General features: G+C 37.0%; 1 protein-coding gene and 2 long non-coding RNA genes across 4 annotated transcripts in view; 1 reads left to right on the plus strand and 2 right to left on the minus strand.

Annotated features, from left to right (window-relative positions):
- Positions 1 to 1,955: 1,955 nt before the first annotated feature.
- Positions 1,956 to 24,243, plus strand: LOC134806034 (protein artichoke). The gene is made up of 6 exons (XM_063779243.1): positions 1,956 to 2,222; positions 17,673 to 17,936; positions 18,469 to 18,568; positions 19,609 to 19,898; positions 20,208 to 20,354; positions 20,730 to 24,243. Exons 1-6 carry the CDS (start codon positions 1,971 to 1,973, stop codon positions 23,652 to 23,654), a joined length of 3,978 nt encoding a protein of 1,325 aa, XP_063635313.1. The 5' UTR covers positions 1,956 to 1,970; the 3' UTR covers positions 23,655 to 24,243.
- LOC134806041 (uncharacterized) overlaps positions 6,096 to 25,838 on the minus strand; it is a 130,182-nt gene continuing 110,439 nt past the window's right edge. Inside the window, exon 3 of the long non-coding RNA XR_010146456.1 lies at positions 6,096 to 6,140. This is a non-coding gene — a long non-coding RNA (uncharacterized LOC134806041). The remainder of the gene's footprint in view (positions 6,141 to 25,838) is intronic.
- On the minus strand, positions 8,520 to 11,523 carry LOC134806039 (uncharacterized). Of its 2 annotated transcripts, XR_010146454.1 has the most exons (4): positions 11,274 to 11,523; positions 11,022 to 11,189; positions 9,741 to 9,842; positions 8,520 to 8,609 (listed from the first exon to the last, which is right to left on the minus strand). It is a non-coding gene; the product is annotated as an uncharacterized LOC134806039 (long non-coding RNA). The 2 variants fall into 2 exon arrangements; XR_010146453.1 differs by having other exon boundaries at positions 11,022 to 11,523.

Consider the following 25,838-nt stretch of genomic DNA (forward strand, 5'->3'; position numbering starts at 1 on the left):
TAATTTAATTAATCGAACGTAAAGTCAACGAAGCTTGATGGCACGTAATATATTAATTATATTATACATCATCATGATATTGTTATTCAAATTTGCCAATTAACAAAATACATGACAGTTATAAGTAGGTAATTAAGAATTTGTAAGCTTTTTTGACACCTCGTTAGATCGTAAATTTTGCGCTATGGCCGCTAACGAGTTATTACAAAAGTTTATATTAAGATGAATTTACCTCGTATACTTGTCTCAAATTACATCAATCATGAAACTTCGGTCCAAATAAGTTGAAGTTAACGCGACGTTTGAAACAAACAATGGTACCCTCGTAAATTCTGCTTACTACGTCTTTGTTTACGAGGTGTTCCTTGGTCTCAGCCCGGTTAAAGGTTTGCCAACTTATATATCTTACAGGTCAAGCCATAATGTACTCTTTGCTGATATGATAAGAAGTTTTATATTAGAATACCATAAATTTGTAGACCTATGTGTTTGTATAGGCTTTTGAGGTCCCGTTTATGGTAATGAATACCGATTGCGAACAGTTGGTGTAACCATCTTGGAACTCAAGGCACTGATAAATCATTGAATAGTTCGTACACTCCGTACCTAAAGTGTCATTCTATGGAACTTGCTAACTATGTAAACAAAAGGCACTACTGGCACTAGTAAATTCATCATTATTTGACAATTTCAATATGGCGGTTTGTTTACATAGTTAGCAAGTTCCATAGAATGACACTTTATTGCGAAATATATATTGATTTGTCCTAAGCAGTCTCAACTTTAACTAAAAATGTCTCCTCCTGAATAAAATATAGTTACATAGGTACCTACTAGATACCGTTAAAAAAGGATAATGTATAAATATGCTAACAACAAAACATTTGCTCATAAAAAATATAGATGAAGACAGTCATATATAATACAGCTATTTTCTGCACATCACCTAAGTAGTTCCGTATTCACCAACCAAATACAAAACAATTAAGCTGAACTCCTCCTCCATGAAGGAAGATATTAGAGGTATTAAGTACCTATTGCATTAATTAAGGAAAAAAACATTTCAGAACTTCAAACATAAAACAGTAGCTAGATCAGTGCCCCAAACGCGTTAGTTCCGCGTAGCATTATTCCCGATCGCATTTTTCCCCACTCGCGTTAGTTCCGCGTAGCATTATTCCCGGTCGCATTTTTAGACGGAGCGCTCCTATTTCTGGGCGGTTTGCCCTTCGGGCATCTGAAGCTACCTAACGAACCTAACCTACCTACACTTTTTTCCCCAAAGTATAATGTTTTCATGGACGTCACACTAAATTAATAGGTTAGGTAGGTTAGGTTCGTTAGGTAGCTTCAGATGCCCGAAGGGCAAACCGCCCAGAAATAGGAGCCCCGCAAAGCGGGGCTCCGTCTAGCTAAGTTGTGGACTGAATGTTTTTTGAAAACAAACTCTAGTGGGGAAAAATGCGACCGGAAATAATGCTACGCGGAACTAACGCGAGTGGGGAAAAATGCGATCGGGAATAATGCTACGCGGAACTAACGCGAGTGGAGAAAAATGCGATCGGGAATAATGCTACGCGGAACTAACGCGTTTGAGGCACTGATCTAGCTACTCACATAAAAGTCTGTCGAGAATGCTACGAATAAATGCATTGTTTGAAAAACCTGCAGGTGACGTTCGCTTTATGGTGATTGTTTGCGATGTATAAACATTTTATAGAGGACCTCCGTCCTGCACACGTGAGAAAGCCCTTGAAAGGCCACTCGTAAATGTTACGTGTTTAGAAATGTGTCACTCAGGTTGGGTTCATAACATAGTATGACATAACCTGGGTAGGATTTTTCGCATTTTTCTATTGCCACCTAGCAGAGGCTAGCTAAAAATTTGTGCCGAACCAAACGTTACTTGTCGTAAATTCTGATGACGTTCGAAATTTAAATTAACATGAGTTTTTTGTTTCCAGATCACGATGTGGAAATTACTACTCGCGCTGGTGCCCCTCGTGGTCGCGAAGCACCCATGGTACCCGTGCTCGGAGCTCCACGATGATGTGCGCTACCCCTGCCGTTGCGCGGTGAAGGTGGACAGAAGCCTGCAGCTCACCATCCATATGGATTGCGACAGAGTAGTCTTTGGGGGGGACTTCCCGCCATTGCCGTATGCGGCGCCCATAGTCTCGTTTAGGCAAAGGCATGCAGGACATCAAACGCTTCCTACTCAGGTAATGATTAAGAATTTTTTATGTAACCGAATTGGAGTTTCCTATTTATAGAATTTATAGTAGGTAGGTATATCAGAAAACCAGCTTTTCGCTTTTACTTCAAATATATAACTGAGTGCACTGTTTACGTAAAACGAATTTATTTTTGGACATAAATTAAAGGTGTATTTTAAGAATGTTTTTGTCAGTGCTTCGCAAAAATAGAAAGTCAGAGTTTTATAAATATATTTATTGAAGAGGCGATAGTTGATTTTGTACATATAGTAATACCTTCGTATCTTTGTCAAAAATATGTAAAACTGTAAACGATATAACTAGGTACTTTATCAATCCTCAATTTCAGTTTCCGCGGAAATTAATTGCTGTACCATTTTATTGAAGTATACAACTATACATTTCCGTTAGTTGTCAGCAACGAGTAGTTTGATTAAAACATATACGTGTTAAAACGTCCGCAGTTTTCTATTCCTGCACGCAATTGTTCATGATCTGATAACCACATAGAATCAATAGCAACGCGGTCAGCTGCTCCATATTAACACTCATTACTGATTATTTAGGAGACAGTTAATTTTTTTTTAACAGAAAACTTAAGAGGGAAGTATAGCAAATGATCGTCCATGCAAAAAGAGAAAACGTTTATCCACTTCTAAATATTTTCCATTCTCCATGATTTTTAGTATGATATTGACACAATGAAAAACTAGGTTTAAAGGTTTTCTTTGTTTCAAAATTTGCTATACAATAGTACATTGTAGGAGAGGAAGGAAAACCGCTAAAAGATGGACGAGTGGTTTGAGGGCCGACACGTTAGTGGAGGCCCTCAAATAATACGAGTCCATCTTAAGCGTTTCCGGCCGAGGCATTACATAGTGCTTTTCACGACTACTGCGAGGAAATAAGAAAACATTTGCATAACTATAAGTACTAGCCCCCAATTTCTCTGGTAGCAAATTACTAGCCACTGCCTGTGCTGTCTCTTGAATTTCGGTAGGCGTCAGCGTAAGAATGTCATTTTCTTCACTAGAAGAACTCATTTTTATAGCGAGCGTAGATACGTGTTTCTTGTATTTTTTAGTCAAACACAATTTACACTATCCAATTCAGTAAGTATCTTCAGATCCCGCCTTTTTTACTTTTTTTATCACTTTTAAGCAAGGACCGGAAAACCCCTCTTTACGCTTAATCCTATCAATTCGGTAACCCAATCGATTCGGTTACCGTATCATTCGGTAACCCTATCATACTGTTACCTGCGGGCTTAGCAAGGTTGTACGACAAGGTAGTTATCACGCAATAGGTGTGGATAAAACGGCCGTTATCGTCGGTTTTATCGTCCATACTATGGTTGCAGACGATATATGGAGTTATCCACATTTGACAGCGGTAGATGATAGAAGACAATTTGCATAACATGGTCGTTGGATAAGATGTGGATAATTTGACAGATTGTCCCATTTTGACAGTTCAACTTAGTTAATTTTAACTACGTGCTTCTTAGATGACGATAAGCCTTGTCGTGAAAGCAAAAGTAGTGAATAATCATATTTTAAGGTATAAATTACAGGTAAATATCAGTTCTATGATTATATTGAGAGTTATTAGTTACAATGTTCCGCTGTATATAATATTGTCAATATTTTCTTCGCAGGGAAGTCAAATTTTATTATTCCTACTCGCGGCTGCTGTTGAAGAAAAATATCGTAAACAGCTTTAAGAAACACTTGCAGCCCATTTGATATGACGGACGAAGAGTTTCGGCATATTTACAGAGTGCGTAAGGAGTGTGCAGTGCATTTAACGCCGAGCTTCAAAACGGTGATGGGTTACCTACCAAAACATCTCAAAGGTAAAGCTATAAAATTGCAGTGTTTCTTATAAAGTTAATATGTATTCTATGCATAGACCCTATTATATTTGAAATCATTGATTCTATGTAAAACAGACGTCTTAATGACAATGCTACTAAACTCTTCAATACTAGGTACCGGCCTCATTATTATATGTAAAAGTTAGTATGTTAAGATATCTGTTGTACAATCTCTTACTTATGCTACTAACCTACTAACAGAGGTTACTTAAGCTACTATTTACTTCAACATTCATATCCTAACCTCCGAACCTAAGGGGGAAAATCTACTTGACAAAATTAGATTTACAGTACCGGTCAATAACATATCACCTTTGTGTGTTTTTGTATGAACTTGTAGTAGGTTAGTTTGTAGATTTCATATTTTACTAGTCATTTTATATAAATAATATCTGAGAGACCGAGCTTTGCTCGGAAAACACATAAAAACTCAAAAATGCGTGTTTTTCCAGAGATGAGACCTAGCTAAATTGATTTTTCGCCCCCGAAAACCCCCATATAGCAAATTTCATCGAAATCGTTGGAGCCGTTTCCGATATCCCCGAAATATATATACATATAAATAAATAAATATACAAGAATTGCTCGTTTAAAGGTATAAGATATTATGAATACTGAAATACTGTGAACTACAATAAGAGACTCAGCATATTACTAAAAAAGCTCTTTAAAAATAATGAAGTTGACCATACATTAAAACAAAAAACCTCTATGAAAAAATCATTACATAGACCAATTTTTCTCATCGCTGGACAAGGAATACTACTAAACTACCTAAAGCTGTGGAAGTCACTCACAAATATAAAAAAAGTTATACCGTAAAAGCATGGAGGTGATATATTATTGGCCGGTACTTTAATTAGGTACTTATTTGTTTTAGGTTCTAACAGTATACACCACACCAGCAGCACATCTACACCACCAGCAGCAGCAGCAGCTGCTGGTGTGTAACAGTTACACCTGCTAGCTGATGGCAACTACCAACGTGGGACTAGTCAAGATCATGGCTTGTCTATTGGAGCACTACTTACTGGATTGGCCACACTACTGTAAGCCTGAACCTCAAGCAGTTTGTAGATGCTGTAAACAGAAGGTAAGTTCTTTTGACTTACTGAATTAAGTATTAAACTGTGACTTTCCACAAGGAATGTCTTAGTAACTTTTACTTTTTTGAATAAGTATGAGTGCGGCTGTATTGTGCATTGAGATATGTACCTACCTATTGTTTGATAGTTATGTATGATAAGTAGTTATCTCTGGCATATATAATCTGGGAATGCAATACTTATTAGGTTTAACTAAGGCACCTAGTTCTAATGTGCTGCCTTGTTTAATGGATATTATTCCTGGCGATTGTTTAGTATATATCTTGAGTGCACTAGACTGCACTCATGTGAAAATACTTACTCCATCGCTGCCACATGAACCTACTTTTACTTATTTCTTTCTTTTTCTTCCAGAAAACGTCTCGTGGATCAAGGGAAAAATTAGAGAAGACGCTCCTAAAAAACTTCCTAAGCATGCAAGCATACACAAAACCGGCTCTTAATAAGCTTAATAAATACATATTTCGCCTATTACTATGTTTTACTATCACACAAATACCTACCTAATTTACCTATATTTCTATACAAGTAGAGACTAGTAAACATTCAAGACGGATAATCTTCACACAGAACACCATTCCCGGGCATGCTTCAATGTAGGTGTCATTTATTCTTATTTTTCATTTTAGCCTTATGCGTACAAAATTTGTGATATATATAGCTTCTAAACGTAAAATCCGACTCATATGCAGTATAGTACAATGAAAGCATAGGTAATAAAAACATTTTAGGCACGTTCTTACTTAAGAGGAAAGGGAGATGGCCGCTTCCGCTTCTCCATACAAACGTAGTCCTCATTTTCCTCTCTGGATATTGACATTATGGAAAATATTTTTACATAATTTAATGTATATTAACCATAAAGCTATGCCCCTACGTTCGAATTTTTGATTATTGTAAAAATTAGGAGCGTAAGACAGATTTCATACAAATTTTTAAATGCTCCTAACTCTTATAATAATTAAAATAAAATAAAAAAAAGAACAAATGTAGGGGCATGGCTGTAGTTGATGTTGATATGATATACAACAAATTGTATCAAAATATTTAATGTTATTATCCAGAGAGAAAAATGTGGACTACGTTTGTATGAAAAGGCGCGTCTTAACGACACGTCTAGTGAGTCTGGCGGTCAAAAGGTCAAATAAAAATATTCCTAAATGCTCTATTATGCTAATAAGTCTACTTTAGTGACTATAACTGCGGTCAGACTCAATACGCCAATAACTAATGTTGAATATTAAAAACTATGTTAAATTCCATTTAGGTAGATACAAGAATGACAATTCTCGTCACTTGTGGTGTTGTCAAGTCTTTTTTTGTTTACTAAACTCTATAGATAAGTTAACAATTTCGGCTCTGTGCTAGAGAGAATATTATAAATGCGTAAATAAAACAACTATTGCCAAAAAATTAAACAAAGTTTATTTACACATTAAATGTAGGTGTACAAACAAATCATTCACTGCCGTACCCGGTGTGAAAGTGCCCATCATGCCAGCAGCTTTATCGCTGGATTACTATGAACAGCTTTTGTACCAGGAACGTCTCGGAGCGAGGGCAGTGGCGTAGCTAGAGGATATGGCGCCCGGGGCAGGCCCCAAATTTGCCCCCCCCCCCCCCTCTCCGAAACGAAATGAACTAACGAAATGGGACCAACCCCTAAGTCGCGAAAAAAATTTGGCTGTTTCATACGTTTTGGCTGGTCGAAAGTCTATGGGAGGGTAAACTCTTTTTTTCGCGATTTCGAGGTTGGTCCCGTAGCAAAAGTTGCTCAGTATAATCCCAAAACCTCCCTGGCAACGGGAATGTAATTATTTTTTAGCCATCCTGTATAGTGTATAGGAATCCTCAGTAGTCCACATATCGATGAATGTCGTCGATAGACAACATGTCACAGATATGCAGCAGCAGCTATTGAAGCATCAGGTTCCGTCAACTACGGCTCATATGCGCCAGCCGGATAAAGGGCTAGCGATCCACTTGCATAGGTAGTCTATTGGACAGTCCATAAGATGGTAACTTCGACAGGAGACCCCTAACGTAAAAGACGCGCTAACACTGGACACAACTCTGAAGCACTTGGCCCGCTCGCCTTATAAAACGAAAGCATAGCAACTCCCGCCGAATATCCCTCTGCTTGATAGAAGTTTCTGTCATAGAGTATTCACACTACGGGATGGTGGGCGGTAGGGCGCTACCGTCGTCTTTCAAGATCGAGTTCGATGCAAAAAGAGTTCCTAAAAGATCGTCTTTCTCCCTTTGCGCTGTGGGCCAGATTACCATCCGCATTTCACACTTCACAGTGGTGGTAAATACGACTGACAAAAGTTTCCCTGCTGCCTTTGGCAAGGCGGAGAGGTAGTCTTTAGCCCATTTTGGCGCCCCCCCTTGGACGTCGCCCGGGGCACATTTATTGCTATTTCATAACTGCTCATCTATAAGTTTCGTTTCCAATATAAATAGAATGCTTAACGGTGTAGAAAAGATCAACATTCCTCTCAGACCTCCAACAAAAAGGGGCCAAACTGAAAACCAGCGCTGGACGCCAGTCTAGCACATGCTGAGCTTGGTACCCACGGCCAACATGTCTTGCTAAATGTAATTACCTATGTATAGAGTAGACAATAAGTTAGTACTTAACCTAGAATAACTTAGTACATACTTAACATAGAATTTATATGTAGGTATATGGTTTGTATTCCTAATATTTTTTCTGCCATCAACTTATCATGTTTTGGCAATGGAGCATTCCATGAAATTGACTACCGTTTGTCCCGTAGAAATGCAGATTTTCTGGAGATTTGCAGGTATAAGAGTTTCCTTTTCTATGACAAATGGTCAAACATGCACGGAAAATTATTCGCTTGCTTTAAATGGCGAAAAAAAAAAGTCGCAACACAGGAAATAAAATGCGTTTGTACGGGACAGCTCGTGGAATGCTCCAATAAAGTGGCATTCAGAGTGTAGCCTTGAGGTTGCCAAGCTAAGCAACCAAGTCAGGTGTCACGGTCTTCAGGTCCTCAACAGGCCCAGGGTATGAGTGTCCGGTTCTCAGGCGGCACCAGATTTTCCGAGGAAGGTCAAACCCTTTTGGTTTTTTAGTTGGGTCAGATATACAGCAACTCCGAGCTGCCGAAGCTGACCATTCCGCTATCCACCTATCCGAAATATTAAAGCTTGTCAGGCTCCCAGCTGTAGCACAGGGTCAGGGTGGGGTTATTCGTGATATTCTCAGCCTCCCTCTTCAACGCCTTGAGTCGTCGGATGTGAGGAGGGGCAATGTGACTCAATGCCGGCAGCCAGTGGTGGTTGTAGATCGGATAGTGCCTGAGATGCATCGCATGGTCTCGTTGAGCTTAACGTCCAATGTATGGGTATGTGCACTTTCAAGCCTCCAATATGTCATGACTGAAACAGAAACAAATTATATTAGATGAGGTCAGGCGCAGGCTAGTACTTACAGCGGTTCATTGCCAAATTATGTGAAATTAATGTCACTTTTAGAAAGCTCTCGTTTTTAAGCCAGGGGGATTTTTATGTTACAGTTGTCCGAATTATCGATTGAAAATAAATTGAATTTTGTTCTAGTAATTATTTATCCGTTATTAAAGTTGTATTATGTATCAAGTGTAGTTCTGTACCACGATATTCTATACGACACAAACATACCCACACACTTACATAGGCTGCTAAAATCATTCCCATAGTCAGGTATAGGTACAATAAACCATTTTCCAAACACAAAAAAAAATATTCCAGCTGCCAGCAGTAAAGAAACCAGCTTCTACTCCCAAGCCCTAACAATATAAATAAGTTTTTAGCAAAAATATCATTTTTGGTATAAGCTTTTATCGCTGACTGTACTTTTCTTTCAACAGGCAACTAATACTCACTAAGACTCAGACTCAGACTCAGAGTCCATTCTAACAACAGCAAGCACAATTAGTTTGCGTTGTTTTATCACAGTGTTCCCATGGCCACCTCATATCTCCATCATCAGATAGGCTCCATGTCATCATAATATTGCAATTGTCATCCGATTTACATATTGTTATGTAAGTATGCAAAATTTCATCTCAATTGGAAATCGGGAAGTGGGTCAAACTTAGCTGTCAAATGTATATGGCCAGCTTTAGTGCTAACATAACTGTTCCTAGTATTCCTATATTACATATTATAAGTAAGAATATTGTACTAGTAGGTATTATATTATTTTATAATCTTAGTAGAATAGGTACTAATACAATTTATTTGTATTGAATAAGGCCGGCGCCCCACTGCTGCGCACGCTACATCCACGGCCCACGTTTTAATACAAACCGTGGGCAAGCCCACGAAATTTTGTATAGGAACGTGGGTCATGTACATAGCGTGCGCAGCAGTGGGGCTCCGGCCTAATACCGTCCGAGAAATGGGCCCCTGCTCTACAATATATATCGCACTCAATCTATCTGAATTTTATCTTCCCTCAAATAAAAGAAAGATAAAGGTCGGTTATCCAAATATTATGACAATTACTTAATTACAATTGCCAGTCACCTGTTCGGCAGCGCTGCCTTCTTGTAAGTCGGAGACGAAGATTCCTCGGCCGGCTTCCGTGTGCCGCCCCTCGATGATCATAATGCCCAGGCCCGACGGACCCTGGAAAAGAAGATCATCATCATTAACTTAAGAGTTACTAAGTAACTTGTCGGTGGAGTAACTTCCAGCTTTCCCTATCTTGCACATAGCGTGCGCAGCAGTGGGGCGCCGGCCTAACTCTTGCAGGGAATTTGTAAGTTACTTGTGGGTATGGCTACTTTATTTATTTTATAAACTTTATTGCACAAACATATATAATTACGTAAAAATAGCGAACTTAATGCCAAAAGGCATTATCTACCACCTACTAGTCAACCATAGAAACAAATATGTGACGTTCCACGGCAAAAGGTACCTTATGGCGGCTGGCGCTTACGTCGCATAGCGCCGCAATAATATTGGAGCGGCGTTAATAGTTAATAGAGTAAGCGCCAACCGCCATAAGGTACATTTACCCGTGGGACGTCACATATAAACACTAAAGGTTGGTGCAAAAACCAATCAAAAAGCAAATGCAATAGGTATATCTTAGATATACATACTAACATAAAAATACATATATGTTATAAAAATAAATGTACTAATATGTATATGGGATGATAGACACTAGACGAGACATTTAGCAGATGACTACCGAGCATGACTACTCAAAAAACAAATTTTCTTGGGGCTTGTCTTACAGGTAGAGGGAGTGCATTCCATAGATAGGTTGCCTGAACGGCAAAACAATTAGACATAAAACGGTTATAAAGAGGAAGGACTTAAAGTTTAAGTGAGCGGGAGTTCACATCCGGAACAGGCATAAAAACTAAATACTTATTAATAATATTTTATCTTTATGTCTTAGATTTATGGCATAAAGTGTGTCTTTTTCTTTGTCAATAAACTTTTATTCTTGCTACAAAACTAGCTTATAGAATATACAGAGTAAAAAAAAATTTTTTTTTAAAGTGAGGTCTACGGGTTTCAAGGATGTTAATATTTGTTAGAATGCGTATGCACTTTTTATGCAGTGTGAATAAATGTATGCATAGGTAGTGTTGTAGTGTAACTTTTACACATCATTTTTGCCAAATCAACTTCCTGAAATTATAGTAGTGATAGAACAGGTTTTTAACAAACTTTTGTCACTTAGTAGAACATAATAGATAGAATGAGAAGAAATAGATAATAAGTGTCAATAATATTAAAAGGCACCAGAAAATTTTCATGATTTTAGTTTAGGAAAGGTGTACTTACATCTTCAATCCTTTCTTCTGGATCTTAGAAGTTATGTGCAATGTGAAGCATTGCATTTTGTATCTCTGGCTTCCGAGAGGCTCATGGATCTCCCTGTAGGTGTAGGCGAACAGGGGATGCTGAGTTATATATATTTGGCTAGCATTTTCTTGTGCGCCGAAGCATCGTCTGAAATTAAACATATTCATGACAAAACCAGTTAATGATCAAACGAACTATAACTTTTTCTATAAATAAATTAGAGAAACTTACATTTTGGGTGGCATTTCCTTTAGTTCACACAGCAAATCAGTATTTTTCTTCGACTTAGTTTGTATGTTCACTAAATTCACTGAATCATGCGCGTACGCGATGCTTGTCAATGTCAAGTGAATTGTCAGTTGAGAAAACACGATTATCCGTGCATGTTATAATGTAAGTCAATTTGTATAAAGCTGTCACTCATTTAAACATTTTTCAATTTGGAAGTGTAGTAATAAAACTAACTATTCGTTTTCAAACATCGTCCGACACACGTCCGACATTTTAATAAAGCCAGGCATTAAATGGATTTTTCATAAACTCTAGGCATAGACAATCGTGGTCACTTACGAATGATAGTGGATAACTTTATACGATATCGACGTGGTATTCTTATCGTAGCCCGTAACCATGTTCAGCAAAACGATAAAAACACGACTATCGTTAAAAGACGACAGTAGATTCCACGCGCAATATGATATAACCTTGCTAAGCCCGCTGATTGTAATGGTAACCTTATTGAAACGGTAACCCTAACCTTTAACCGAGTTAATCTCAAAACCCCATCGCGATAGGTTTTTTGTTAAGGGTTTTTAACAGGTTTTCATTCAGTTATGGTAACCTTTATTATCGGTTGCTTACTGGTTTGCTACATTAAAGTAGTTTTAGTGATGTGCCGTCAGAACTAAAAAAAATACTAAAAAATTTGTTTATTTTATTTACTTTTTTATATTTTGTTGATTTTATTGATTTTACTTATTAAATTTATTTAATTTAATTTATTTATTTAATTGATTTAATTAATTTAAGTTATTGAACTTGTTGAATTTATTTATTTTTTTTAATTTATTTAATTTATTTAATTTAATTAATTTAATTAATTTATTTAATTTAGTTTAATTTGTTATATTTGTTTAATAAATTTAATTAATGTAATTTAATTATTTTATTTTATTTATTTTATTTATTTTATTTATTTTATTTATTTTATTTATTTTATTTATTTTATTTACTTTATTTATTTTTTTTTTTTTTTATTTAATTTATTTAATTTATTTAATTTATTTAATTTATTTAATTTATTTAATTTATTTAATTTATTTAATTTATTTAATTTATTTAATTTATTTAATTTATTTAATTTATTTAATTTATTTAATTTATTTAATTTATTTAATTTATTTAATTTATTTAATTTATTTAATTTATTTAATTTATTTAATTTATTTAATTTATTTAATTTATTTAATTTATTTAATTTATTTAATTTATTTAATTTATTTAATTTATTTAATTTATTTAATTTATTTAATTTATTTAATTTATTTAATTTATTTAATTTATTTAATTTATTTAATTTATTTAATTTATTTAATTTATTTAATTTATTTAATTTATTAAACTTATTTAATTTATTTATTTTAATTATTTTAGTTATAATATAATAATATTTATAATAAATGGCGTAGGGATGTGACGACCCCATCGCCCGCTGGTTTTACCAGTGCAATCAGTCAACGCAGGGCAGCTTGTGGCGAGCTGTTGGGGATTAGCGACCTCACGTACCCGAGTGCTCCTGGAGAGTTCTGTTACCCGCAAGGAGGGTGGGTGGGACAGGATTCTCTGCCTCTGGCTTGCCTTAGCCGGCCGGCCAGAGTGGAGTCGTTAGAGCTATAAGCTCCAGGGGTGGAAGTGAAATATGCATAAGACGCGAGTTGGCACAGTGGCTGTTAACAGCCACTGGGTAGAAAGCGGCGCACACCTCTCGACACCCCTGAGCCGCTCACACCGGTGTTGCCCTTGAGCCATCCTAGATGTCGCTTTTTGTGGGGGCCCATCTTGTGAGGGCGAGTCACCGTCTGCCGGAAATAAAATTGCATACCGTTTTATTAGGCAGGCGTCCGGTTTTTTACCCCATAGCTCAGTTCTTAGTCCATCGCTTTCACCCAATAACCTAGTTCATTTTAGATTCCATCAACTCTCAATAGTCCTTACACCCTGGCGGGTGCTGCCTCTGCGTGCGTCCCATGACACGGGCAAGGGCAGCCTCCGCTCGGTGTACCCCTTACATTTCATTAAAGTGTCAAAAGGGCCTCTACGTGTTGGCTTCGGCTCCGCGCACGCCTCCCAAAGGTCCGGAACACCATTGTTCCGTGATGGGAAAGACATACAAATTTATAATAAGAACACACCACACAAGTAGGTATAAAGATAAACAAAGGAAAGGCAAAAAAACTTGTTTGTGCTGGAGGCTTCATAGACCGCCCATGCCAACCTCGGTTATTCAATAATAAGTTGAATTTAAGTGTGCGTAAAGATTACAATCGTTTGAACTGGTCAAAAACCTCATAATGAGGTAACTGAATAGACTGGGTTTTTATTTCGGTTACCGGTAACAGAGGTTAACTCGATCTGATACGGTTACCGAATCAAAGTGTTACCTTATTAAGCGGTTACCGTTATGGTAGGGGTTTTTATAAACACCTCTAAAATAACCCTATGAAAAACCCCGGTTAAGGTAACCGGTTCCTGTCCCTGCTTTTAAGAGGCGTTTTTCTGTTATTTGCTTCAAACCGAATCTAAACTTAGAAGCGTTTTTGCTAAAAAAAAAAACACAAACAGCTACAAAAGTAAAAAATGCCTTAAGCGTGAATTGAATGGATAATTGCTAAAAAAAATGAACTGAATGGATTTGACATTTCTTTTTTTTTTAAACAAGAAATTGGTCCTATGAATAACTTAATGTTATTTTTGAAGGAAAAAGTTGCGCCTAAAAAGACCTTTTATTGGTTTTTATGTTTTAAATGATGCTCATTGCTGTAGCAAACCGTCACCAAGGACAGGATGATGATAACAATGATATATAACGTTGAAAATATAACGTCGCCTAGTACTCATAGTACAAACTTTGCTTAATTTGGGGCTAGGTCAACCAGTGTAAGATTGTCCCCAAATATTGATTTTTATGAACTCACCCGCTCTCACCATTCCATGCACCTGCCTCATTCCTATCAAACACGTCTGTCAAATAAGACTATAAAAAATGCAAGTCGGGCTCGCCCACCGAGCGTTCCTTACAAATGTAGTTATTGATTTTTTTTATTTTTTACAAATTTATAGTTTTCAGATTATTCCCTGTACTTATAATGTAATACAATATTACTTGCCAAATTTCATAGTTCTAGGGCAACGGGGCTTCTCGTTGACCTAGCTACCTACTACCCACCTACTTAGGTACCTTTAAATTTTGAATCCCTTGAGAATGTCGAAATTTACTTACGTATTTTGGCATAAACCACCGTATCTTTTTTTTACGTTAATGTAGGTGTTTGATTTTTTTCTACATCTTTAAGGGAATGTAGACCTGAGTATATGGTTTTAATTTCAACTCGATACCTCCACGTGTTTCCGAGATAAAGGATCTTGACAGACAAATGGACGGAGGACGGACGGACAACAAAGTGATCCTATAATGGTTCCGTTTTGCCTTATGAGGTATGGAACCCTAAAAAAGAAAAGTTCGGAAGCAGGATCCTGTAGGTACCACCCATCCACAAAGACAGAGAGTTTGTTGAAGGAATGGGTCATCGTATCACAAAATAATCTCTATAAAAATAAATAAAATCGATGAAATAGGTACCAATAACCATGTGTCAGAAGGTACGAGGATGGCAACATCAATCACTAATTAAAAAAATCTATTTTCCAATAGAAAAGAACTTTAAAATATATAAAAAAATATATTATTTTTTCAAGCGTTTTATTATCTAACAGGGATTTTGAAGTCGATAAACCTGAAAGAAATAAAAATCAGTTTTCGTTAGCTTATATTATTAGCTTTCATTTGGTACCATTTCCTTCAGAATTGCATGAAAATTGGAAAAGTTATTGAGCGGAGAGCCAAATATGTTTAGTATTTAAGAAGCTAAAATGCTTGCTGTTTCCAAGCTAAACACGAGATACTTGAATTTGTGTAGAATGGTTCTGAGATTTTCGGGCAGTAAACTACACAGAAAACATTTTATGCCTGTACAAAGTTTAATATACAAGAATAACAAAAAATAAAGTCTGTACAAGCTTAATTTTATCGCCTTTAACATAATGGTATAAACAGATGTTACATTTTAGACCAAATACCTAACAAAACTGACAAATTACGTTTTTTTGCTCTCCTCAAAAATTTGACAAAACTGGGTTACTTGTTTTCTGCTTAGGGCAGCCGAGATGATGATAACAATGAAACATTGTAGTAGTGGTGGTTCAGGTGCTACAGCTATTGCCTACTTTCCAGCTTGGTTTTAGACCATCTATTGCCACATTTCCGAACAGTGGCGTGAAAAAAATATTTTTTTTAACTTTTATTTCATAAAAAGTGAAACCTATAAACCCATAATTCATAATTTATTACGCTGAAGCGATCGACATTAAATTCAATGTGATTTGTTAAGATTTAGTTAGTCGAAATCTTTTTCTCCCGAAATGGAAATTGTATGAAGGAAGTTACTTTTGTCAGTAGCTACACTTCCCTCTTAAGACGATAGTAGACAATCGCTTCTCCATACAAACGTAGTTCCCATTTTCCTCCCTGGATATTGGCATGATGGAAAATATTTTTACACAGTTGATTGCGTATTAACCGTGGCTATGCCCTTTCGGTTGACTGACTGAAAATCACTACCAAATCAAACGAAGAGGCTTAAGGGTCTATAATAGTTAATATTGGGTCCTTACCTATGAAATTGGCGTTTTTGTTCATAGATATAAGTCTGATCCTAGTTTTTTTTTTTTACAAAAGTACATACACAATTACAATAAAACTACAGTGCACTCAATAAACAACGATTTTACATACAATTAATTGTTATTTTTTATTGTTAAGTGTTCAGAATTAAGCCTTGAAAATAGGTCTTTTCATGTGCTGTCGGTTCGAGTATTAAAATTACTTATATTTTTCTAATGGTACCAATTTTCAAGAAATGGAGATATTGAAAACATACCTTAAAGGTGTCAAAAATTACTGGAAAAATTTTGTTTGGTTTGAATTAGCCATCAAAAAAATATCCGCAAAATTAATTGTATGGAAATTCGTGTTTCGTTGAAATTCTCCGAACAAAACGCCAATTTCATAGGTAATGACCTAATATTAATATACATCAAATAGTGTAAAAAATATTTTATTCGATATTAATATCCAGAGAGGAAAATGAGGACGACGTTTGTATGGACAAGCGGTCGTCCCCTTTCCTAAATAATGAGGAGTGACATATTTCTGACATATCTCTTAATAGGATTTTTAATTTTTTACAACCAGTTACTTATCATGGGTCGGTAGGTAGGATATAGAGGTTACCTATAGTTCCAATACGGTTAAAGTTCAACAACGTTCGTTTACAAAACCTTTACTGGGTTTTCATGTGATACAGCTGTGCAGTCCAATACATGACTCCACTCCGAAATAGACGAACATTTTACCGATACCAATCTATATATGCGGTTTCAGACAATTTCGTTTTGGCAAATACGATTAGTTGTGCTATTTCACAGTTTGCTTTGTCGCTTGCGGTTGTTTGTTGAGTAAGATTGTTTGCATTTAACCGTTTGAAACTGAACTAGTTTATAAATCAATATTATAGGCGTTCTATCGTTATATATCTACTTTAAAGTTTCTATACGTACTAAATCAAGCGTGAGACAGTCGATGAACCTAAAGTTATGGAGAGTCGTGCCAAGACTTCCTTTTCAGCCCAGTTCTATTAATCTAAACTACTCGTCTCGATTGTCAAACTAACTTGAGTACAGCTCGAAGCACTCTAAGATTTGGTACTTGGCATCGTGTTGGGACGTCAGCCCGGGAGTTTACAAAGTTGTGATCTCGAATACATTATCTAACTGACACTCCACTCCGCACTTGCCGCTAACTAAACCACAAGCAACGCAATTGTATGCCCGGCTTTATGCCCATAGAGGCGACAGCGCTTTACGTAGACAATGCAAGGTGCACGGAGTTGAAAATTTGTGCCTTTTCTGTACTATAATGTTAAGTACAGACCATCGCCGCCGCCTGTTTCCGAACAATGGACAGTTACCAACCTACTACAAAACACCGGCAAGTCCGCGTTATTTCAAAGCAATACATTTTAGCGAATTGTTTATTCTTTCAGGCACTTCAATAGATTACTTCTTAAATTATTCCGAAAAACTTTGTTTAGGTTAGGATCTAGAAAGACCTTATTGTATAGTAATCAATTGTAATGATTGTTCTGTTTAGCTCTTGGTAAACATTTTAATTTTACGTATTTGAGTGTCCTAATAAGACCTCATTCTTATCATTTTACTGAAGTGTATTTAATTCCAGTCTCTGTTTTTATTCCAAAGAACATGCTTTGAGCAATTTATGTATTATAATTTCAGATATTTTCATCGTACGGTCTGCCTCTAAGGGATCTGGATTTCTCCTACAACAGCTTGCGCCGGTTGCCCGACCGTCTACTCGCTGGTGTCCGCGGTAATCTCACCAAGCTGGCGCTGGCTGACAACCTCCTCGGCGACAACCTGAACCCGATATTCTCGACGGCCGAACTTCACAACCTGCCTTCTTTAGAAGAGCTGGATTTAAGTGGGAATAGCATTAGAGGCTTAGAGGAGGGCCTATTGATTGGATGTGATCTGTTAAAGGCAAGTTACTTAATTGATTGTGTAGAAGTATGCTCGCTTTGTGTGTTCCAAGTACGTTTTATGTAAAGTCATACAGTTTGTATGCAGGGGAGTTTGTAATATGCAGGTGACTAGTTCAGTAGTAGCACTCTAACAATCAAGTAGAGTGCCTAATCTCGTATAAATATATATAAATGCTGCAATCGTTAAGTGTATTAAATATCAAAAAACTTTATAGCTACTGATATCGAAGTTACCTTATTTAATGAGTACAATCATATCAACAACGATTTTTAAATAGCGCTGCAAATATCCAACATAATTATAAAGTACCTACCCCTCTACTACATTTGTGGTATTATGTATTATATTGTTCAACGTTAGTTTTTTTAATTATTGTTATACATCTTAATTACGGAATAATTACGTGTAAGAGACACTTAACGATTACACCCTGCTTCAATGTAATTTACACTTTGTTACGTAAAGCTTCATTTTTTTATCTACATATTTATGTATAAGAGTGGTTATCAGCAATGGCAAATGTTTCCAGGTATTACGGCTGGATCGAAACAATATGAACACCGTGCCATCGTCCTCGCTCAACGGGCCGCGGTCGCTCAGAGTGCTATCGCTGAGGGAAAATAAAATCGGTATGTCCCACAGACTAATTTCTAGATGGAGTATATAAATATATAATGGAATACGATATTTTTCATACATTGCAGCATTCAATCGATCATTGAATTCGTTGCACACTGAGTGAAAACTCGCTCGTAAACAAGAAAGCGCCGTGCGAATCCGCATCAAATTTAGAGACCGCCTATAAATTATGACAGCGCGGCCGTTTAAAGAATGACTCACGCTAGACCGGGCCGGGGCCGGGATGGAGCTTCCGGCTCTTCGTTTTCTGTGGAAAGCACCACGTGATCACCGATCAGCCGTCATAGAAAATGATATGTCAGACGCCTCGGCCCGGGCACGGCGCGGTCTAACGTGAGTCATCCTTTATTCAGTAACGATCATTGCGTGTTAACTTACGTATTTTAACTTAACTATTTGGGATGCAATGCAACTAGGTAATATGACTCGCAGGGTAGTTAATACATTATTTCATGAGTGTGTGCTGACTGCTATACTTGTTGATAATGCGGATTCTATAGGAGGTAGTGTATGGTAAGTTCAAATTGCTAAGATAAACAGAGTAGGGAAAACTGCTACCAATACCGTTTCGATTGATAAGTAAATGGGCGGGTTGTCTATTGGGAAATTAAGGATGGTCTCGAGAGTCTTGTGTAAATTAATTTTGACGAAATTTATGTAATGTTATCCAAATACGTGTTATTTGCATAATACTTCAGTTGTTTTAACGAGATCTTAAATTATTCATTTGGTATTGGTAGTAGGTACGTTCAAAATTGATATGGGTATAGGTAATATAATATTTTAATAGCTTACCTACATTAATGTTGCAATTTGAAGTTCAAAATTGAATCTGTGACGGATGAGCCGATTTATGCTAGAGTTAGACCAAGATAAGTCTATGAAATTATACTTCTATGAAATTATGACGGATAAATAACACTTGCACTACGTGTGAATCATTGCAGACTTGTCTTGGTCTAACTATAACTTAGGTAAGTGTATAAGTTTGGTGATACATTACATTTAAGAATTGACTTCTCATTTTCAGCTCTCATTCGACAAGGATCATTCTTCTCTCAAAAGACGTTAGAAGAAATAGATTTGCACGGCAACATGATCTCGGCAATCGAAGGCGGGGCATTTGCCGGCTTGGGCCAACTCCAGACGCTCGACCTGGGCAGGAATAGACTTTCCAAGTTCAACAGCGATGTATTCCAAGGCACGGAAAATTTGGAAAAGCTAGACCTCTCCGAGAACTTTATCACCGACTTCCCTACGGTGGCTCTCAAATCTTTTGCCGCTCTTAAGCATTTGAATCTATCCAGCAATATGATCACGGTAAGTTTACAAGTTCGCTAACGGAAATAAAGATGGCAATTAAAACATGAAATAACATTTTATACCATTCTCAGTCATTGTCAAAGCGTCTTGTTCAATTTGCTAACGCTTATTAAATTAATAAACGTCCCAAAATTTCATCAGAAAATTAGCAAAAACCCGACCGTTTGGAGTAAAATTGAATTTTTGACATCAAAACTTTGACAAGGAACTTTGAGTAGGTAATTGACGCAAATTACAAACACGTGATCTTTCAAAAACTTAATCGATTGTTTGAATGAATGAACCAGCACAGATTAATTATTTCAGAATATCGATAGCAGTCACTTGAACGCGTTGGTTTCCCTCCAAGTCCTGGATCTGAGCCGCAACAACCTCGTCAAGCTGATGCCGGGAACGTTCGTGGGCCTTACGGAACTGCGCTACTTGGATGTTGGAGTTAATTCATTACGAACGGTACGTGTGCATTCAATTTTTATAGCTACAGTACCTTGCTTAATGATTTGTCTATTTATTTAAATCAAGTTTTTCATCCAAACAGTTCTTACGAGTATTTATTGTTTTTAAATAAAATTCGCTAATGGAATGAAGTTTAAACGGACACATACGAAATACATTTCTAGAGTCAAATGATAAACCTTATGTCTTTTTTACTTATTAAATATAAAAATGAAATTGAAGTTAATTTTAATTAAATTTGTAATCTTAGAGAAATAAGTCACCTTATTAAAACATTATAAAGAATTATAACAAAAAACTATACAACTAAGTATCTTTGAATACATTATTTTTTAGATGCTTTGCTTACCAAATTAATTTATTTTCACTCAGGTGGAAGACGACGCATTCGACGGATTGACAAGCCTAGACACGCTTCTGCTACGAGACAATAACATCTTGCTGATTCCGGCGACGGCGCTCTCCCGCCTGCCTAACCTCGTGTCCGTGCACTTGGGCTTCAACCGTGTCACCGCCCTCTCCAGCGACATCCTTCGGGCAGTGTCCGACAGAATTACTTCCCTAGTCCTTTCCCGAAATGTCATAAGGGAATTACCGACGGCGGCCTTCAATCACTTCAAAATGCTAAAGCGATTAGATCTCTCCGGAAACTTATTAAATTCTATCTCGGCCGATGTCTTTAGCGGGCTAGAAGCCTCTCTCGAATTTTTGAGTCTCAGCCAAAACAGAATATTGGGATTCACAGGCCAGCAGCTTCAGTTCATTAACTTATGGTTTTTAGACATATCTGACAACCAGCTTTCGGAAATACCCGTGAATGCTTTTGACTCTATTCCTAGTTTAACACACTTGAATATTAGTCGCAACGATCACATAAGCGTTCTACCGCAAAATGTCTTCAAACAAAATCCAGCTTTACTCAGCGTCGACTTAAGTTACATAGGTCTGAAAGCGCTGCCCGTAAAATTATTTTCAAAGAACGTGAATTTAGAACGCATTTGTTTATCAAACAATCTTTTACAAGAAGTCTCGGAAAATACTTTCAAGAATCTTAAAAATTTAACTCACTTGGATTTGTCGTACAATAACATTGTAAACATAAGGACTCCTGCCTTTGTTAACGTCATGTCCATACAGTATTTGTCTCTCAAGGGTAATCAGTTGAGCGCATTTAAAGGAGAATTCTTTAACACAGGAACAAGTTTGGAAGTTATAGATCTCTCCGAAAACCAGCTTAGCTATTTATTTCCGTCCTCATTTAAAATACACCCCCGTCTTAGAGAAATTATATTAACGGACAATAAATTCAATTTCTTCCCATCCGAACTTATAAGTACTTTACAGTTTTTAGAATTTGTCGATTTATCTGGAAACGCGCTAAAGAATGTCGATGAACTTGATTTCGCTCGTCTCCCTAAGCTGAGAACAATATTGCTCGCTCGAAACGAACTTGAAACAATTAGTGAAATGGCATTCCATAACTCTAGCCAAATACAACTGTTGGACCTGTCCAATAACAAAATAGATCGCTTGGGAGACAGGCTATTTGAAGGCCTGATTCGGTTGGAGAATTTGAATTTGGAAGGCAATCAACTTTCTGAATTACCAGACAATATTTTCGATAGATCGCGGTTAAACATGCTTGAGAAAATTTCGTTAAGTAATAATTTATTCGAACACGCTCCTTTGAAATCTTTACAAAAACAATATTTCTTTGTGTCGTCTGTGGACTTGTCCCATAATCAAATTGTAGATATACCAGCAGAAGATAGTGTCTTGGTCAATATTAAAAAATTGGATCTATCATTTAATCCGCTGTCAGATAAAGCAATTAAAAATGTAATTACGGAACCTAAAACAGTTCGAGACCTTAACTTGGCTGGTACTGGAATACAATCTGTAGATCAACTTGAAACACCTTTCTTGTGTAACTTAAACTTGTCATACAATAATATTACAAGGCTCACTGACAAAACATTTAGTAGGACAACGTTATTGGAATCGTTAGATTTATCTAACAATCAGATTGTGGATGTTTCTGGAGCACTTGCTATTTCTTGGCCTAAACTAAAAAATCTTCAGCGCCTGAATATTTCTAGCAACCCGATAGCGATACTTGTCGATGGAAACTTTGAAGGTCTATCTTCACTGCGTGTACTAGATATGAGATATCTAGACGAATGTACAAGGATTGAGAAAAACGCATTCAGGCCACTTCCTAATTTAGTTCAACTGAGGGCTTATGGATTCCCTAGATTAGGTTACTTCGATGTTCAAGGAACTTTGCAACATTTATTGGCCTTAGAAAAATTGGACTGTGAAGTTAAGGATACAACAATTGGTGCAGATCAACTGCACTCGATATTACACCCGAGACTTGAAGAGTTAGGATTAAGAGGCTCGAGGCTTAAGACGGTTTCATCAGGAGTATTAGCTGGATTGAAGGCTCCTGCAATTACAGTACGTTTCCGGAATACTTCCGTTAATAATTTACCACCAGCGTTGTTATTCCCTTTGCCGCGATCTTCTCAAATAACTATCGATGTCGCTGGCAGTCAATTGTCTACTCTGCAACCCCAGCTGCTAGTAGCTCTCGATGATCGTCGAGCCGATTTATCGATGTTCGGTCTTGACACAAACCCGATTCGTTGCGATTGCAATGCTCGCGCATTACGAAGATGGCTACCAAACGTTGGTATTGAAGACGTCCGATGTGACTCACCAGACTTTTTGAGTGGATTTTTACTTACAGAAATAGGTGACGATGAACTAACTTGTGACGCAAGAAGACGGACAACGTTACAACCATCGTCATCTAGTAGTATTTCCACTACGGCTCCACCGCGCTTAGTTCATCGAACATCAGCTGAGCCTGATATTATCTGGTCAGTAGCGCCATCTCACGATCGGCCTAAAGTTTCCGGTGAACCGAAAGGAGCACCCGTGGTAGGCGTGGCATCTTCGACTAACGACGATAATCTGATAATAGGTATTGTAGGTGGCGTTGTAGCATTTATCGCGATCTTAATAGTGGTTATTTGTATTGTGCGGTTGCGAATGACAAGGACGTCGTACCGCGGCGGGCCGCTAGCCAACAGTCCGACGGCGGGAGCGGCTCCGCTTTGGGGGGCAGCTTGGCCGGGTTACGCCGCCACATTGCCTCCTGCTTCTTTATCTACGGCCACTCTGCCCCACAAGGTGCAATCAGGGCCCGGATCTGTCCGATACTTGGCTCCGCCGCCGCCAGCACCCTACTTTATTAGCTTGCCGCCGTACGACGATAAAATTTATCGGTAGAACGATTTGGTAAATAGATGATTCTGAACAAGAGACCTTTTAATGTTTAAACTAAAACGTGATTTTGTCGCTTAAACTTAGTTTATTATTTATCCTGGCGTTTTAGTTTGAATAATAAGTGGAAATAGTGTTAAATAAATATAAATACTTTTTAGTTAAGATGTAGGATTAGATGGTGTAAATAAATATTAAAGGTTAATTTATACTATCTTTGCTCATTGTTCATGTACTACGTGTATTATTTTAAAGAGAATGTGCATAAATAATTTACAAATATCGTTGTAGATATTCTTTATACTAGAATACTAGTTTAGCTTTATGTACCTACGAATAAATAAAATAAAGAATATTTTAATACCTTTAATATATTCTTACTTTATTAATACTTATTTCAGTTATTTCGCTTAAGGACTATGAAAGCTCGCAGGCAGGATTTATAGGGCCTTCTAGTCAGCAGTAAAAGCTTTTCCCGATACCACGCGTGAACAAAAGGAAAGTGTTTAAAAATAATCTTGGGACTATTTTAGTGGGATAAATGTGAAATATTCATATAAGAAGTAACTACATTACGTTTATTCTGTACTTAGCTAGGTATGAAATAAGAAATGTTGTATTTATCTAGAAATAAATTATCTAAATATTCTTGAAGGCTTTTGTTTAACTTATTTATTTTCAAGTTATTGTCTCGCATGTCTTAGTAAAACAAGCCATTGTCAAATCCAGCCCAAACTTAACTAATCTTATGGTAACATTCCATTTCTGACCGCGGCTGCACTACTGGTACTGAACGCGTAGTTGTTATTGTCAATTTCCATATTAAAATGAACAGTAGTGCAGCTGTCGTTGGAAATGGACCGTCACCTTTATTAGCTTTTCTCGCGAAAAAAGTGAAAGCCAATAATCATGAGCTCAATTTAAAATGAGCGATCTTCGGCGTCGTTTCAAAATGTCATAACCGTAACAAGTTGTCAAATCTGAAGGTATTTACAGACTTTACATCTGCATTATCATTATTATTTTCCAGTCAGTCAATGTCAGTACTTTTTGTACCGAGACTTCCGGATTTTGTGCGATTAATCTACTGAATAAAGAATAATGGCGTTATTCATAAGCACGCTCCTGGCCTGAATTAGCTATGAATCGTTTGTCATTATCTGTCAATTGGGCATTTTTGTAAGAAAGGGACAAAACATAATTTAACTAAGTCGGGCCCGAAATTTTTTATGAATAAGGGGAATAGTTTCCAATGCTTGATCCAACTAGTTAATCTTACTCAACTCCTATATTGGATACAGGCTTCGATTATGCAGCAATAATAAAGTAGGTAGGTAAAATGATGAAATCTATACTACATGCTACCTATGTGATGGATGTATTTTAAAAATTTCACATTAAATATTTTCCTTCGAAGCTTTGAGGGGAAAATCTCCAAAGCTTTAATCCTAGGACCTTCCGGTAGCTAAAGGCGTCGGAAAATTCACGCCGAGCTCTATTCCACGGACGGGGATGGGCAACACTATAATCTTCAATACTTTCCTGACATAAAAGCACTTTGCTTACGTAATAGAAAGCGTAAGGAAGGTGACCCCTCGATAACAAGTTATGTCTTAAGGAAACTTGATACCTATTTGAGAAGTAGATGTTGCTTCTTGTAGTAAAAAAATATCGAAAGAAAAATGTTGTTTATTGGGTAGGTACTAGGTACCCATCTCAAGTTAATACGGTCATAGTTAATGTAAATAAATACGGGCTAAGTTAATGATGAATCATACATAATGGAAGGTTCCGGGGCTTTGTGGTTTCGTGGAAACGATACGTTAAAATGAACACCAGAATAATTCCTTATGAGGAAAAACCGGTCAAGTGCGAGTCGGACTCGCGTTCCAAGGGTTCCGTATATAAGTCCGACTCACGCTTGACTGCACATTTCTAATAGGTTTTCCTGTTATCTATAGGTAAAGTACTATTTTGTGTATTTTTTTCTAAATTTTAAACCCAATAGTTTCCGAGATAAAGAGGGGGGAATGGTCGGACAGACAGACAGACGCACGAGTGATCCTATAAGGGTTCCGTTTTTTCCTTTTGAGGTACGGGACCCTAAAAGGGAATAATATCTCGTAGTATATAGATCCAACCACTCGGAAGGAGTACATATTTTTGTACAAAAAGACTAAAACGGCTCAA

This window comes from Cydia splendana, chromosome 2 (genome assembly GCF_910591565.1).
Source record: "Cydia splendana chromosome 2, ilCydSple1.2, whole genome shotgun sequence".
Taxonomy (NCBI): Eukaryota; Metazoa; Arthropoda; class Insecta; order Lepidoptera; family Tortricidae; genus Cydia; species Cydia splendana.